Raw genomic sequence first — 17,130 nt, 5'->3', positions numbered from 1 at the left:
GCCCTGGGCAGACAGATGTGCCCAGGGTACCCGGCCTGCACCGGGCACCATTGAAGCCTTTGACCCTAGGGCACGGAACTCAATGCAACCAGAAAGATGCACCACAAGGCAAACGTGTCATTTGAGATCTTATTTCTCTATGAAAGTTACTATTGCTAAAGGAGCATGGATAGCAGAAGGCACATCTATGGTGGGCAGAGATTAGGGTGAGGGGGTGGAAACAGCCTCAGTCAGAAGTAAGAGCTGGACTCCAAATGGGATCAGATCTTCTCTCTGTGGTCTTCGACGTGACTCGTCAGGGATCTAAATTTTATGCTCACCAGAACTTTCTGACCAGAGCCTAAGAAAGCAGAGACTGACATTTTCTTTTAAGACTACCAAACACAAACGAGAACTGCTGTAGACTGCGGTATTCCTCAGGCCCACAGCAGCTAATGAGACGGACGTCTCTACGCCAAACAGCACGGACACTGTGGGCCTCTCTGTCGCTGAGCGGACCGACCCCCAGAAGAAAAGTCTAAGCTATGCAGACTGCACCTAACTGCCAGGCTGAAGAGACTCAGTACAAACTCACCACGCACAGGTGGCAGAGCTGGGTGCTGCTCGCTGATGGCTAAGCTGGGGGTGTGGGGTTGCACAGAGGAAGTGGCTGGGAACCACGTGAGTGTGGGCAGCGTCACATGACCACATCACACTGGCAGTGGGGCCCCTCGTGGGCAGACAGAGTCCTCGGCTCTGCGCTTACAGCGGGGGTCTGTGAACACTGTTGACAGGCGGGCTCCGTGCTGAGGAAAGCAGGTGGATGGAAAAGAGAACTGCCCTCCGCTTAGGGGTCCCCAGCCCACCCCACTACCTCTGCAGAAGTGATGCAGAGAGTCACACAGATACAGGTGCTATCGAAACTGTGGTCAGCCGAGCATGGCAGCACACACCTGGAATCCCAGCACTCCAGAGGCTGAGGCAGGCGGGTCGCCGTGAGTTCAAGGCCAGGCTAGGTTACACAGCGAATTTAAGGTCACCCTGAACCACACAGTGAGACCCTGTCTCAAAAACAAGCAGATTAAAAAAAAAGCACAAAAAGAATAGTGCATAAATTAAACAAACATCTGTGTTATATTTTAAAAAATTGCAATCAACGGATTCAAACTTCTAAACCAATGACTTTCCAGTAAACTGCACAACTTGCTGGCGAATTTGGAGAAGGATTTCAGTAGCCTTTCAGGCAACTGTCTGACTTGGGTTTGTCTGATGTGTGGAGAAGCAGCAGTGAGAGGAGCAGACGACCCCGCCGCAGCAGGGATGTCAGGGCTCGCTGTGTTGCCTGGCGCACCTGGCTCTGCTCCTCCAGGTCCCGTGGTCCGGCGACGGACTCCTGGACCAGGCTGGGGCACATGGCAGGTGTTGCTGAGGACGTACGGCAGGGAGAGGGACTCCTGTGCCGAGAGTTGTATGGCTCACTGTAAACAGCTAGGAAGTGCAGAGGAGCACAGTGGAGCCACAAAGGCTCAGTAATGAGCTTCTCCACAGAGACCCTCACGGGCACCCGTCGTCATGGGCTGTGGGGACCCCCCCAGGGCCTCCCCTTCACCCTCTCAGGCTGGAATTCAGCACCCAGCCTCGCCAGGCCTCACTCGGCAGTGACCTCACCGGGCCACTCCGGGCCACTCCGGGCCTTTCCCTCAATGTTTACACCACGAAAGCCCACTGGGGTCTGAGCTCCGAGCACATTAGACTGTGACAGCTTGGAAATGTCATTCTCAAAGCAAGGACTTCACACACATTGCATCTTGGCTGTAACCATTCTATAAATGCAAATGCAAATATCCTCGACCAGAGAACCTTGAGCATCGGGCCGTAAGGATGTTAGTGAGATTACATGAAGTTCTCTTTAACTGTATTAGTTTCCATCCGACATCCACCAAATCGAATTAGAGTAAAGTGGGAAGCTTAGGTTTGAAAGGTGGATGCCAAAGGAGTCACATTCTAATTTCATTTCCGCCCTCAGCCACGGTGTCTTGTAGCTGTCAGCCGCAGTCAGCAGCTCCGCTCCCCAGGACCCACAGTGCCCGGCCATGCAGGCACCGAGCAGATGAGGCCCTGTGGGAGGCTGCGGGTATCCGGCCCAGCACACTCTTCTCGCTGCCCGGCCTGGCTTCCCCTGCCCTTCAGGACACGCACTCCAAGTTCAGCAGTCTACCCACCGATTTGGAAAATCCATTGGTGGTGCATTTCTTATTAAGAAAGGAGATTTACAAAAAGGCAAATTTACAAAACTCAAGAAAGTGTGAGATTTGAAACTCCCATGCATTTAGAACTCAGCAAGACCCAGGAGAGGCTCAGAGAAGACAGGAAAGAGAGGAAGGAAGCCCATGTGTACATCACCAGGAAGGTGGCTGTGTCCCCAGATGAGACCCACGTGCCCCCGCCCGGCCTTCACCGAAGGCTGCCACACACACAACTCTGCGTGTGCACAGGGTGGAAACACAAGACAGCGCAGCAGCACGGGAGGGAGCTGCAGACCTTGAAGGTGCAGGCACAAGACACAGTGACTGGCACGGACTTCGGTCTCCTCAGTGAGGACGGGGTGTGGGACCAGTGCCGAGGACAGGAAGGTCCCAGGTCACACCTGGGAGGGAGCACATGTACACCTTGGGGTTTCCATCAGGTGCCCGAGACGCTCTGTACCAGCAACTCACTCCCCTGCTCTCCCTTCCTCCACTGTGCGCCCCTCCCAGGTGCAGGTCTTTCCCGAGGGTGCACCAGGGTGGACAGGGGCCTGCCTCCACTAGTGTTCACACCTCCCCTGCCCAGAGCAGCATGCATGTCCATAAACACTCAGGATGGGATGCCCTGGAAGGGGGAGGCCAAACCTGAGCTTTTGTATCTGGTTCCATTTCAAGACTTCAGATCTGAAGATGGGACTCACCCATCCATCCACTCGATCCTACGCCACTCCATTCTCCCCCAAATCCCATTCACCCCAATCTATCCATTTGCTCTAGTACCGTGAGGGCTGGATACCGGCTGCAACAAACCACACCCTGTCTGCCTCAGGGAGTGCGCGGCCTGGAATAGTGCTCTCCTCAAAAGACACAGTGGGTCACCCAAAGAAAACACTGGAACTCCCTTTTAGATTTATTTTGCATCCTCTAAAAAATGACACAGAATTAATTCTGGACAAGGGCATAGCTCAGTGGTGGAGCGCTTGCCTAGCACATGGGACCCGCGGGTTCCAGCCCTGGCTCATAAGGAAAAGCCCCAAACCGCAGCTCTTCCTCGGCCCTCTGCTCCCACAGTCCATCGCATGCCCCAGGACAGGGGCTCAGCCCACCTTCCCTCACCAGACTTTGTGGCCTACTGTGCCATAGTTCTGTTTCCATGTGTTGGTGCTTGGTTAAACGAGCCGATAGGCTCTCCAGTTAGCTAAGCGACTCTCACTGCTGCCACCACCACAATCATTCACCCGAACTATGTTTTATGACGCGCTGCAGCGTGTACGAGCTACATGACATGATCACATGACGCAGTATATGGCCACGGCTGTATGGCGTTTTATGCCCATGCTACTCCTAGAGGCAGCATTTTCGGGTTCCCTGGGTTGGGGAATAAGACACAGGAAATACACTGAAACCTCCTCCTCCTCACCCTCGCCCTCCAGGCGTCACCCGCCCGCTGTCCTCTCCTTGGAACCCGACGGCACGGAGTTCAGTGTCTCCGCAGCTTCCCGATGGCCATGTACCTCCTCGCCTCTGTCAGTTTCACGGAGTCTGCGCGGAAAGAGCTCCGAGCTGCCAGCATCCTGTGTTTGAGTCCGCCTCCCTGGCCTTCCCTGGAGGCCGCTGACCTCACGGCCAGGCCTGCTTCGGGCTCCGAGGCCACACCGCCCCAGGGTCTCCTCTGCCGCCTGGCCCACGGCGCTCCGCCTTGAATCTGCAGCAGACCCAGTGGCTGAAACCCCGGCTGGGGCAGCAGCTTCCACCTCTCCCTGTGAGCACCCGTGTGATGGTTTCCTCCCGTGGAGTGTTTCTCACAGCATCGAGCTGCCATCACTGTCGCATGGGGAGTCATCTCCTCCCACTGCGTCCCGAGCGGATCCAGGCTGCGCCTCCAGAGCCCGTGCCAGTGTGAGGACCTGGGCCCTCCAGCCCGTGCCACAGGGCCAGAGCAGGAAATACAGCACTTGGCCTCAGGTGGGCTTTCTCCTGCTCCCTCCAGGACGCTGGGCTGGTAGCTCCCGCTCAGCCCTGGGCTAAGGTCTCTTGTGAGCAGCCCGAGGGGCCCATCTGCAAACCCGAGACCGCGCAGGGGCGAACACCAGGCTGCACAGCAGCCCCAGGCTGTGGGAGCTCAGCCGGCAGGCAGCCCGCGACCCCCTTTCCATCTCCAAAGCACAGCGGCACAGCAAATCAAGAAGCTCAAATTGGGCAGCACTTGCAAATTTGAAAGCGAAACCTCTCCATGGAGTTCATGCGATCTGTGGGTGTGGGACAGGCTAGGAGTCAGATACCCTAACGAACTGTGTCTTGCTCTCTTGAAATGGAGAATTAACCGATTCTTTTAAATAATTCAGAAATCTAAAATGAAGGGGCTAAGGTGAAAATTTCTATTGCATTGCACAAAAAGTGGGGAATGGGGATAAATATTTCGTGTTTTCAATAAAATGACATTCCCACATCTTTTGGAACTGAAACCCTTTTTTTTTTGGTACCAGGGATCGAACTCGGGACCTTGCACTTGCGAGGCAGGCACTGGAACCACTGAGCTAAATCCCCAGCCCAAAACACTTTCAAATTTACTGGTAACCATAACTGTTTTATGCCATCCAACAAACACGCTGGTGCCTGGTATAAATACCTCACGACTCGGCTCATTTCATTCCCTCCACCTCCAGCAGGAAAATCCAACGGAAATTTAGTCTACTGCCCAAAAACATCTGCTCATGGACCACAGACTCATAATATCTGAGGCTGCACAAAAAGAGGAGGGAATGTTCATTAAAAGTAAGGATGTATTTTTCCATAAAAACATTACATTGCCAACACCTTTGAAACAAGCAAATCATGTCCAGGAGCTCCTGGCCGAGGTCTGGAGGCAGTGGGTGGATGGGAGGGAGGGGCACAAGCCAAGCACACTTCGCAAACATGTACACGCATGTATGCCACACACACACACACACACACACACACACACACACACTGTCCCGCCAGCTCTGTGCACCTAACCAAGCCTGTGCACGCCTGAACAAGGCTGAGGCATCTGCCCAGGAAGATGAGAGGATGAAGGAAGACATTCCTAGATGGAGAGAAACAAGAGGAAGGAGAAGGAGCTAACACAAACAAAGCTGCCACAAAGCACGTTTCTGGGAGGCGATCACATCTCATCTTATAGCTGAGAAAGAGAAAGCGTGAGGGTTTACTTGTCTAAATTCACATTCATGAGTTGTAGACCAGAGTCTGAATTCCTTTCTACGATAGCACAGTGTACTGAGCCACCCGACTCTGGAGATGCAGCGTTTGTGTGCTGTCTGCCTTCTAGCCTATGCACACGCTCTTTAAATTCTGTGTCTCAGTGTGGTCATCTGTAACCCGGGCATCACTTATTGGCAAGGTCGCATTAAGATTGAGCGAGATCTTGCAGACAGAACCCGTAGGAGAGTGTATGGCTCTGGTGCAAAGAGCCTTTCAGCTCAGCCACAGGTGGGGTTGTATGACAGCCCCTGCTGCCCTCTGGGCCCACTGCACACTTGCAGGCCAAGCTGCCTCAGCTGGCCAAGGGCAGCCATGAGCACAGGCCCTTCCTGTGGGACACAGGCCTTCCAGCAGGCGACCGGGCTCTGGGATGCCCCGGAGCTCCCTGCTGCCTGGGATTCTTCCTGTGCAGTTCCCCGTCTGCCCTGCTGTCCTTTCCCGGGTCCGATGTCCTCACCCTGCAGCCCCAACACTCCATCCCCTCCCCTGCTGTTGTTCCTGGAGGACACGTGGGCTGAGGGAAGTCCACAGTGGAGGTGGGACGCATTGGGGTCCTCATGAGCACCCTCCAATCTGGCTCTACAGCCCAGTGGCGTTCAACACTATTTTCCAAAAGCACTTTCCCCTGAACCCACGCACAACTGCTTCCTTTCAGTTGAGGGGTTCAAAGCTCACATCGCATTTCTCTATTATCTTCTGATGGCTTTCTCATCCCTGGCCAAGGAGTCCCGATTACAAATGGAAACGTGAAGGCTTAGCTTCCGTCTGTCTTCCAGTTCATCCAAAGTGCCTCTTCCACCCCATCTCTGAAGTGGGATTTCCCGGTGCTCTGTTCTTTGATTGTGTTTCTATTTTTATCATCGTTCATGTGGTAAATCTCCACCAATAACTAGATGTTGTGACAAGATACACTTCCTCTGCATGGGCTTTGAACAAGTGACTCGCTCGCCATCCCAGTGGTCACTGGTTCACGTCCCACTAGTTACACTTACACGCCTGCATGCAATGGCTGCGGGACTCTCGGCTTCTGTATATACAAGTGATGGGGTTGACAAGGGCCTACTGTTCCAAGAAAACCCCTGGGCCAGGACCCGGGTGTGGGGTGGAATGTGAGCAGCCACATCATGAGGACTTCCAGTGCCTTCTCTGGCTTCATTTCCCTAGCTGAACGCCAGTGGTTTGAGTTTGTGATCAGTGAAATTATCACAGATGAACCAAGGCTGGTGTATGACTGCCTGTGTGACCCCCAGGGGAGAATGTGGAGAGCTAGGCTTGCTTTAGACCAAAGCATGGATATTTACTGACATATTTAGGTTGAGACAGGGTCTGGCTCTGCAGTTCAGGCTGGCTTTGAACTCACCATGTAGCCCAGGGTGGCCTCCCACTCCCACGGATCCTCCTGCCTCAGCCTCCCAAGTGCTGGGATCACAGGAGTGTCCCACCCCACCCAGTTGGATACTTTTTTAATACATCCTATGCATTATTTAAAAATTACTCATTGTTTTTATTTCAAATTTGAATTTAACTTGGCATCTTGTATTTTTATTTGCTAAGTCCAGCAACTGTTAAGCAAAATCAACCTTCCCTGTAGATGTGCTTGAGATCCAGGGGCTGACAAATGCACGGTGTCCTGAGACAAACATCAAGCTGCACCTCCACCAACAGACCTCCATCACGAACAGGAGTCGCTGACAAGAGCGGGTACCTGTAGCCACGATTCCAGGCAGGAAACTCAGCTCTGTGATGCACGTGTGAGGGAGCTTCTGGGGCCCACGGAAGGACACCGCCCACCCCCGGCCATGCAATAACCTCAGCACAAGCGCGGGGGCCCTCACAGCACGGGACACACAGGCGGCATCAAGAACTGAAGGGCTTGCTGAGGCCTCCGCCAAGCCTGGCCCGGCTGATGGAGGACTCGCAAAGTCAGCGCTCAGCGTGCAAGCGGACACGCGCACGCACACACGCACGCACACATCGACTCCTCTCCCAAGAACAAGAGGCCCTACCTGCGGCAGCCTCTCTGCTAACTAGATTTTAGCTCAAATGTGGACAGACTAGCGAAGCCTTCCCTGAGCACCCTCCGTGCTCTGTTCCTTCGTCTTGCTTTATTTCCCTCCATAGCCCTTAGCACCGCTTGGCATTGCACATAGGGCAGTTTGTTGTTGGTCTCCACCCCGAGGAGGAAAGCTCAACGAACAGCAGAATTTTGTCTTCTTTGCTCAACATGGAGCCTGATTCTTAGAATGCCCCTGATGAATGCGTGTTGAATGAATGCATGCATGAATCGAGTCGTCTCCCCTGCTGGGGCTGTCAGGCCCCAGGAGGAGGCTGTCTGATCCTGCTCCATCTCCCGCCACACATCTACTAGAGTCCAGATGCATGCGGCAGATTCCCGGTGACTCCCTGTCGGGGGAAACTGAGGCACGAGGTTCTGAGTGACTGGGACAACTGATCTCACCCAGCAGAGGCTGGGGTCGGGTGTTTAACAGCAACTCCACTTTTCTAATCTGACCTCCTCGGAAGCTGTGATTTGGCTTCTCCTTGTTCATCTCTGAGTTTACAAGTGCTGCTTGCTGAGAAGCTCTCTGGTTGCAAAATACCTACAGAGATCTGAGCAAACACTGCCTCCTTCACAGGGAGAGCTGGAAGGCTCTTCCTCTTTTCTGGGCCTGCGTAGTGTCTGTTACACTTCATCTTTTTGGGTCTTTGCCATACGATGCCTGTGGATAAGGCATATGAGGCTCCCTTGTTCCCTCTGGGTTAAAATCAACCAAGTATAGAAATTAAGCAGGCAGCCAGCAGAGGCCTCTGCAGTGTGGCCGCCCTCACCGACGGGCCTTCCGTCCCCACGGATGCCTTTAATGACAAGCTCATGCCCAGGGGACAGGGCTGCCAGGAGCGGGAAAAATCTGAAGAGAAGAGTGAAGAAGCTGCAGGGAGACGGGGTGCCCCAAGTCCCAAGGCGTGGATTTCCCGCAGGTAACTAATCATCTGGATTAGCGACTCCAAATCCGCAAATGCATTATTTATATTACACTCACTTTACTAACATCATCCACAAATGGAAGAATCCTTCCAAAAGAACAGACACACTTAAAAACAACAACCCTGTTCAGGTGTCAGGTCAGAAGTGACTGTCATCTGCAGCACGCAGGGCTCAAACCCGCTCCTGGTTCTGACACTCCTCCCGCGGATTCTTACCTGACGGGCGGTACGGGGAAGTGGCGTCAGGCGCGTCCTTCTGAGGCATCTCCGCTAGGGGGCTGTCTCCCTGGCCAGCCCTCCGCCCCCGCCCCCGAGCAGAGCAGCACAGACGGCGCCAACGCACCTTCCACCGCACCGAGACCCGGCCCGACCACGGCTCTCACTTGGTTTCTTTCCCCAGCCCATTTCCAATACTGCATGAATTGTATCACTGCATATTTTTAGAATCCAGTTCTGCGGACAATTTTCAAAATCCCATGTAACTTACAAATAAACACTTAAAAGCACTTCTCCACTGGGAACCGTCTAACGCCATTCCCGATCATCCCGGGACCTGAGTCAGAGCCACAGGAGAACTGGAAGCCCAGAAAGAAAGTTTGCTCCTCTCTCCTCTGTATTTCCTTGTGGGTGAGGCTCACCAGCAGTCGTTTCAGAGTTGGAAAGTCAGGAGAACAGGGCCTGCCAAACTCAGGTCTGTGCAGCACAGCCAGCCCGCGTGTAGACAATAAAGCATGCAGGCTTCGGCTACCTGGCAATCAGCACACATGCCGGCTGCCCCGACCCACACTGGCTGTGGTGGCCGCTGATCACAGCCCCAGGTCAAAGGCAGCGAGCCTGCTCCCAACACTGCAGAGAGTGGAATCCGCCTCACTTCAGGCTGACTCAGGCCAGGTCACTTTGGCTGAGAGCAGAGCTGGCTCCACCACAGGGCTCGGAATTCATCAGTCAGAGTTTAATTACACAGAGCTGGAAACCAGAGGCGTTTAGGGTTCATGTCTCCTAAGTCGGGCCTGCTACACGTTTTAGAATATTGATCACCACCGCTATTGCTGCTATCATGGTGGCCACTCTACTGTGTCTGTCCCTGCAGGGGCTTGAAGGAACACTGCAGAGAATAACTGTCGCTAGGTAATTGTAAAGGAAAGTTATGCAAATGATGAAATATTGATAGACTGTATTTACAAGTCAATGGTGCTGGGTCACTCCTGCTCACCCAAAGAATGCAAACTGGAAGTCTGCAATGCCTTCAGAATGCTTAAAAGGATCCGATTGAATGACACACTCATCACACTCATTCTTAAAACACAGTCCACCCGCTAGTCACAGTTCTTGCAGTTTGGAATTATGAGTTCTATTTTGCCCCCCCACTATGTATTAATTTTGCAATATAATATTGCAGTAAATCTACTGTATATTTAAGGAGGTAGTAAAAGCAACTTAAAACATTAACCAGAGGGTCTCTAATTTATTTTTATTTATTTATTTATTTATTTATTTGGTACCGGGCTCGAACTCTGGTCCTTGCACTTGCACAGCAGGCAGCGAAACCACTGAGCTAAATCCCTGGCCCAGGGTCTCTAATTTATAAAGAGCATATTATCAGATAAAAGAGTATTTATCTAAAAGGGAAACAGAAATTGATACTTATCTCACCCCAAATAACAAAGTGAATCCTTCAACAGATCTTAAGTCAGGAAGTCAGTAGCTTTGCAAGACCTTCTGCAAACATTAAAATATTCAAAATATGCACAGAAATAAGTGATAACTAATGAAATATGGACAGTTAGGGTTGACGACAAATACATTCCTTGTCTATCTAGCAACATTAGACATTGATGTCTGGTGTAACAACTCCAGGTGGGAATGCCATAAGTCAGGATGGTGACCATGAAATCTAGATCCAGCTAATATTCTAGGTTGATCTTCAAGCTGGGAGGTCATGCTGGGAATTCTCAAACTCTGGGGCAAGCATCATGACGAATGGCTTTTCACTGATGGCCAGGATCATCCGAGGGCTGATGTCACCAGCATACAGGCCACCACCAGTCAGTGAGGAGGAACGAACAGGTTCAGCCAAGGGAAAGTCAGGAAAGTGAAACCACAAGATGAGGTTATTATGGGGTATGCAGGTGGTGAGAGGCAGTAAACAGGGAAGAATGTGAACTCAGTATGCTTTTTGGCAAGGAAACCTGACGTTTTCTTTTTCATCGAGGGGGCTCCATGGATGCCGGGCTGATGCTTGGCTCTGGAGGATGCTCACAGGCCCTGTGGACACCTAGCAGCCCTCAAGGGTCTGCTCCAGGAATGCTCTGCTTAGCAACCAGCCTTAGCTCTACCCCAGGGACACGCATGCATGTGTGAAGGATGTGTGAAGTCCAAGTCCAACAGGTGAGGCTGAAAACCTTCTGGAGCTCTTGAAAAGCTAGAGGCCAGGCTGCCGTGCCTTGGGTAAGGCTGCAGGGGCTCCTGTTGGGGCTGGGAACTTATCTGAGCTGCATTCCCTGCAGTAACCAGGCAGGCGCTCACATGACCGCAGCTGCTTCTGGACCCTACTGGTCCTGCCTGTGCTTCTCAGCCCGGTGTCTGCTCACGGCCTTTTCCTGTCCTCAGAGTAGATGTTCAGCTCCTTCAGACTATGCTTTTTTTAGTTTCAAAACCTTTCAGTAACTCAACAGTGAGTAGACACTCAACAATAGTAGGGATATGACAACACGCTCATCTGCAAACGTTATATTCATGAAGCAAATAAGCACCAGGTGCTTTCTACTAGCTGTTGTGCCAAATTATTTTTAAAAGGGATTTGCTGGGCCGGGGATTTAGCTCAGTGGTGCCGCCCCCTGCCTTGCAAGCGTAAGGTCCTGAACTCAACCCCTGGCACCAAAAAAAAAAAGGAATTTGCTGTGAATCTTACTCTTAATCAGCCTGCCTTTTAATAAGCCAGATTCTACTTGGTTTGCACCAAGGAAAACTCAGCTCATGTTAAAGACACCTAGGTGGAGCCTTTCTTCCTGAGCATGCGCTCTGGAGTCTTGAAACTCTGACTTCTGCAGTCTGCCGGTCTTCAGACTCAGGGGCAAGGGATGGACCACGAGGACAGCGCTGAGCAGAGAAGCAGATGCAGCACTGTGGGGAATTAAGGAAGAAACTTCTGTCTGGCATCTCAGAGCAGAGCAGGAATCCACACAAGGTGTCTCTAAAAGCCTTGCTTTTTTTCTGACGCCACCCCCGTCCCTCCAAGGCCCCTGGCTTCAGGGCTCATGAACATATGTGCTCCTCACATTTAGAACAACTCTCTCTGCACCATAAGCACGGCTACCTGGGGTCTGTAACTGTGTTGTTTCCCGTGCACCTCGACACCCAGAGGCTGTGTTCTTCAGCATCCCTACTTTACTCACAAGTAACTGAGCCTGGGGTAGCAGCTCACTTAGTCACCTGGCTGCTACTTAATTTGAATTCAGGTCTCTGACTTCAGAGGCACTTTTTAACCATTAAATTATACTAATTTTGAGTTTCAGACATTCTGGTATTTTATCTCTGGGCCTCAGATAATTTCTTCAAAATTCCCATCAAATGCTAACTGGACCAAGACTTGTTTTCTTTACAGTTAAATCTTAAGGGACCACAATAAAGAAAGCAAAAATTCCGCAGAAAAAACACTCATTGGACAGGGAGGAAAGCTGCATCCACTTTAGGTCGAGTTCCGTGGCCTGGTTTACGGTTTTGCATAAAACTGCAGGTTACCACTTGCCTATCCATTCTCCATGGTTTATGGGGAATACCATTCGCTTCCCATTACCTTTTCAGGAGCTAAGATAGAAAGAACAGTACTTTCCCTCGAGTGCATGCAGGTGCAGGGAAAGAGTCCCCACTTCCTCTGATGGCAAAGTGTGTTGGTTCTCAGCCATCCAAAACTTCAGAGCTCTGCTGCTACACCGTGAAAGCTGTTCTTTCAGAACAAAACAAGTCGGACACCTTTCAGGAGCTGGTTCGCACAAGCTAGGGCCGGGAAGCAGAGGCCACACACTGGACTGAAGCTACACCAGAAAGGAATCACCCAGCAGGTGCAAACGCCACGCCACGGCCATGCCTGCTTCCTGCAGGGACTGGCTGTCTTTACGGAGAGACAGTCTCCCCAGATAACTCCATCTGCAGTGGACTAAGAGCAGACGGAAGACCTGAGCACCGTGGCAACTCTTTGGTTGGGGTAGTGGAAGACAAAGCAGCTTCTACTTCTTTGTCTTTGAAATAAGTAAGAATTTGAAAGGTGGGAATGTGTTGCTTTAGCTGCTAGATAGGAACAGTTTGCTTTTGTGAACTCACACATTCTCCCCAGAATGGCATTGCAACTCCTTGAAGACGCACTAGGTAGTCTGGGGTTAAAAGCAAACGTGGCGAGGTCTGGCCACGCTTATGGCCAAGCCTCCAGGCTCTATCCTGGCTGCTTTCTGGGAGGGAAATGCACAGGCCAGACTGCCGGTGGCTCCAGAGGACCATGGCAGGCCCGAGCTCCCATTTACATCTGCAGGGAGAGTTTGAAGCCACTTCAAGGGCCAGACCCACACGGCAAACCACACAGCCTGCAGCAACAAGAGGAGACTCATAAAATAAGACAGGTGTCCTGATACATCTTCAAGGAGATTGTGTGCAAGTATAGTACAGGGAACATTTAAGCATCATCCATAAGTCAAGTGCAAAATGAAGAATAAAACCAGTCTATAAATTTGCTCTTTAAAATGCCAACAAAAAATAGTAGGTAGCTGTTTATGACACTAAAAACAAACCTTTAGAGTTTTCGTGTCCTCTTGAAGCTACTTAAAAAGAAAAAACAACTTGGATATAGAAAATATTACCAAAATATCAGGATGAAGAGAGGAACAGTCAGACCGTTCATATTTAATGCCGGAGCCTGTCAAGGGGAATTTCCCAGGGGAAGGGATGAAACAGAGTCTGAAGAGATAGGACACCCAAGGCGGTCAGCTTGACCCTCTCTCCCGCCATGCTCCCATGATTCTGTCTCTGTGGAAAGATCAGCCGGGGAACAAAAGGGAAACAAACAGCACAAAAGACTGACCGAGGCTGAGGCCACCTGAACAGGCAGCAAAACAGTGTGGCGGCCGAGAAGAACCGTAATACTGAACCTCGGCCAGTAGTGTTTTCCCCTAACTTCATGAAAAACAGTAGGTAAGCATGTTATGCATATTGTGTTTCCTAATTCTTCCACAGTAGGTACAGGCCTCGGTTTCAGAGAAAGGAGTCCACAGCCGAGAGGTCAGGCGACCCGCTGTACATGAGAGGTGAGAAGTGACAGGCCAAAGAGGAACAGTTTGGATTTTACGAGACGATCGATGTTTGAGCCCACCTACCAGCGACAACATCCAGACACAGCAGGGGCCTCCACAGCACCTTTCTGCCGTCACTGGAACTGATGGTTCTGCGCCATCTAAAATTCCAGCCCACGGCAGTCTTTCTGCACTTGGAGTGCATTCCACAAACGCAGCGTTTTGCAAGGTGCTATTACATTCACATGTAAAGGCACATTCTACTCTAATAACATTTCTACAACAGAAAGTCTGTGTATTTATGCACTTGAGGAATTTAATACTCTCCTATAACCTCAGTTTTATTTTAGATGATTTAAAGTGTGAACTGCTTCAAAGGTAGAGATTAGGGCTGAGGGCCTAAAGTCGTCAGAGACGCTTGTCTGGGAAGGAGCTGAAGTCACCAGTGAGGACTCTGGGCGCTGCCACTTCAAAAGGAACAGACATCAGTGGGCAAGGCCCTGGGTCTCGCTTCCCACTGTGAAGAATCTGGTTGGTAGACCGAGCCCACCTCTCAGCTCAACGAGGGGACCAGCGCTGGGAATTTGGGTCTTCACAGGGCTTCCTGGGTGCTCTACCCCCCTAGAGAAGTCTGCTCGCGCTTCCTCCCTGAGTCCTCAGGGTACCCACCGCAGGCACCCACACAGCAGACCCCGAGACCCTCGGTTCGGCCCTGCGGGCTCTGCAGCAGCAGCTGGAGGCCCACACTGAGCTTACCGTTTTCTGCCTGGTCCTTAATGTCAGCGTCACTTGGCTGGCTGGGACTTTCAGATTGACTTGGATCTGAAAAAGATAAAAACACAGCCAAAAATTACAGGGTCTGCGAGGGAAAGTGGATCAGAGGTGCTAGCTTGCTCAAAAAGTTCAGCCTCTAAACTGAGGAAGACATTAGAGCGACAGAGCGAGATGAACAACGAAAGAAGAGCCAGGTGGGCACTGTGTCCCGGGACGCTTAGCTTCGCCGAGAGACCATCCCCACACTGCCTTTCTCCGTTATTTATACCCTGGAGCCTGGCAGAGACTTCATTCTTGATTGCTCACACCTGAAGCTTGACTCCGAACACAATCAAGTGTCCAAACACATTTTGAAGCTGGTATATAAAAGCCACCCAAACATCAGCCATCAGCGCTGTCGGCATTCAGCTCTGCACTGGGCGACAGGGTCTGCAGGCAGCGCCCCCGTATGGTGCCAGTGCACATGTGCTTGGAGCAGCAGAGCATCCGGCCTCAGGACAGGGCCCCATGTGGCACGGCCCTGTGCTCACACGTGGGAGAGAGAAGAGAGTTTGTCAGCAAAGGCAGGTTCATGCACACCTTTCTAGAACCAAATTCAGTTTTTTCTATTAAAAACACAAGCAGACCTTTGAACTAAAAAAAACAAAAATTAATTCAGTTAAGGCAATTTCTAAATAGAAAAATTTTAAATAAAGTAAAGCTTCAATTTAAAATTAGATAAAATTAAGTTAAAAGAATTTCACAAAATTGGTACCAAGCATAGCTGTGAAATATTTTGAGGAGAGAAGAGAAAAGTCTGGGAAAATGTTTCAAAGGGAAAAATCTGTATTTTCTGAGTTGTTTGTAACAGTTTAGAGCGTTACATAAAGGCAAGCAAGCAAACAAACAAATTATTTAAAACAAAACCTAAAGCACCCCCATATCTGTGGGAGGACTGGATCCTAACTCTCCTTCAACTTTGCAGGGGTAAATTGGCTGTGTGAAATCTGACCACGTTTAAGCAAGAAGTTGGACGGATGCAAGATCGAAAGTTCCTGACACTGAAGGAGATCGAGTTGAAAATATTCCTCCTGCAAGGGAGAGCACAGCGTACAAAGAAACAGAACTAAAGGGACTCTGGGTCTAGAAATATAGATGTACTGCTCAAGACTTCTGCTTTCAAGCAAATGAGGACTTTAATCACAGGAAAGTACTGTAAAGAACATGTCCACTTGGAAATTTTCAGATAATCTTAACCTGGTGATTGTACCAAAACAAAAACCCTGTTCATGCAAAAGTTCAAAGAACAAAAGATATAAAATGGTGAACTTTTACTTAAGTTTGGCAAAGTGACCGATTTTATCGTCTTGCAACAATCGCCATGGTAAAGACACAAACAAAAATCATGACATAAAACCCTTCAGAGGTCCTTCAGAATAAACTGCAAAACTAAATACAAAGCCTGTACTAAAAATTGAAGATATGAATAAATTTATATTGGGACCATATTTGAAATTTTACCTATTATAAATTAATATTACATTCAGAATGATTTAAAAAGAATACTTTTTAAATTATTTTCTCTTTTTCCAGGAAATTATAGGAAAGATCCTTTCATTTTGCCATTAGAAATTACAAATTAAATATCTTCAGGAATAATCTAGTATGTTTTAGAGGTCGCATACCTCTATTACTTTTGTTCTGGAAAATTTTAAGTCATTAATATATATACAGAAAACTAAAGCAAAATTTCTAATTTTGTATTAACAGAAGTCAAATTCTTCTTGACCTTATTCCTAAGCAGATGCACAAAATTTTGCCAAATCCATTTTCTTTGGAATTTTCCTAGCAAATAGAATTTTCTGTGTGATAGCTTGCCTGATCTACTCCTAGGTGAAATATCTAATCACTTCCTCAGGGACAAATGGAAAGCATTTTTTCTCTCAATTAATTTAGAAGTACAAGAGCCAGTGACTTTCCTGATGTTTACTCGTTAATATTAAGGCGAAAGGGATGCAGGGAGACCCCAGATCACTTTTTATAATAATCTGAAAGTAGCTTCTTTCCTTCTCACTTCTCATCCATATCAGGCCTGCCTCCCACTCTTACAGAGTCATAACAGTAATGGAAAACACGAACAGCCATAAAGCACGGGGGTCCAGTATGTGCCAAGTTAGTTTATGATTCCAAGCCACATGAAAATAAGCCAGCCAAGAGCGGAGGACCCTGTGTCACAGAAACGGTCAGGGCCAGCCTGCGGGGCCTGCTCTGAGAGGCTCCACCACAGACGCTAGAGGAAGCCAGCCACTGACCCACCGTGCAGTTCCTCAGTTGCATTCAGGGGCTGGAGACAGGGCCATCCACCCAGGAGACACACACAAAAATATCCTATCCTGCCCAGGCACCGGCAACACCAAAGGTCCACAAGAAAATGTAAATGATGTGAAAGCTTCAACAACACTTAGCACCTACCCTGTCCTTTCTAAATCAAAAAGGAGCAAAACTACCCTGCCCTCGTGTACCTCCACACTGGCAGGTCAGGATGCTAAGTACGGAGCCAGCCAGATGACCAGACTTACAAACTGATTTGTCCATACATAATTAATACAAATGAAAGATCTCTCTTAAGTATTTGCATTAAAATA

General features: G+C 49.9%; 1 protein-coding gene across 13 annotated transcripts in view; it reads right to left on the bottom strand.

The window, feature by feature from the left end:
- Nfia (nuclear factor I A) overlaps positions 1-17,130 on the bottom strand; it is a 306,327-nt gene that overhangs the window by 123,948 nt on the left and 165,249 nt on the right. For 11 of the 13 annotated variants that reach the window (XM_087212645.1, XM_021255657.2, XM_021255656.2 and 8 more), the window contains one exon: positions 14,489-14,554. The exons of the other annotated variants lie outside the window; for them this stretch is intronic. In XM_087212645.1, the coding sequence (XP_087068771.1) occupies positions 14,489-14,554 (66 nt within the window). The remainder of the gene's footprint in view (positions 1-14,488; positions 14,555-17,130) is intronic. 13 annotated transcript variants of the gene reach the window in all.

The sequence above is a fragment of the Heterocephalus glaber genome, unplaced genomic scaffold (genome assembly GCF_053883595.1).
Source record: "Heterocephalus glaber isolate CG9 unplaced genomic scaffold, H.glaber_assembly_v1.0 deba00001442, whole genome shotgun sequence".
In the NCBI taxonomy this organism is placed as follows: Eukaryota; Metazoa; Chordata; class Mammalia; order Rodentia; family Bathyergidae; genus Heterocephalus; species Heterocephalus glaber.
This window is presented reverse-complemented; position numbering and strand designations above follow the sequence as displayed.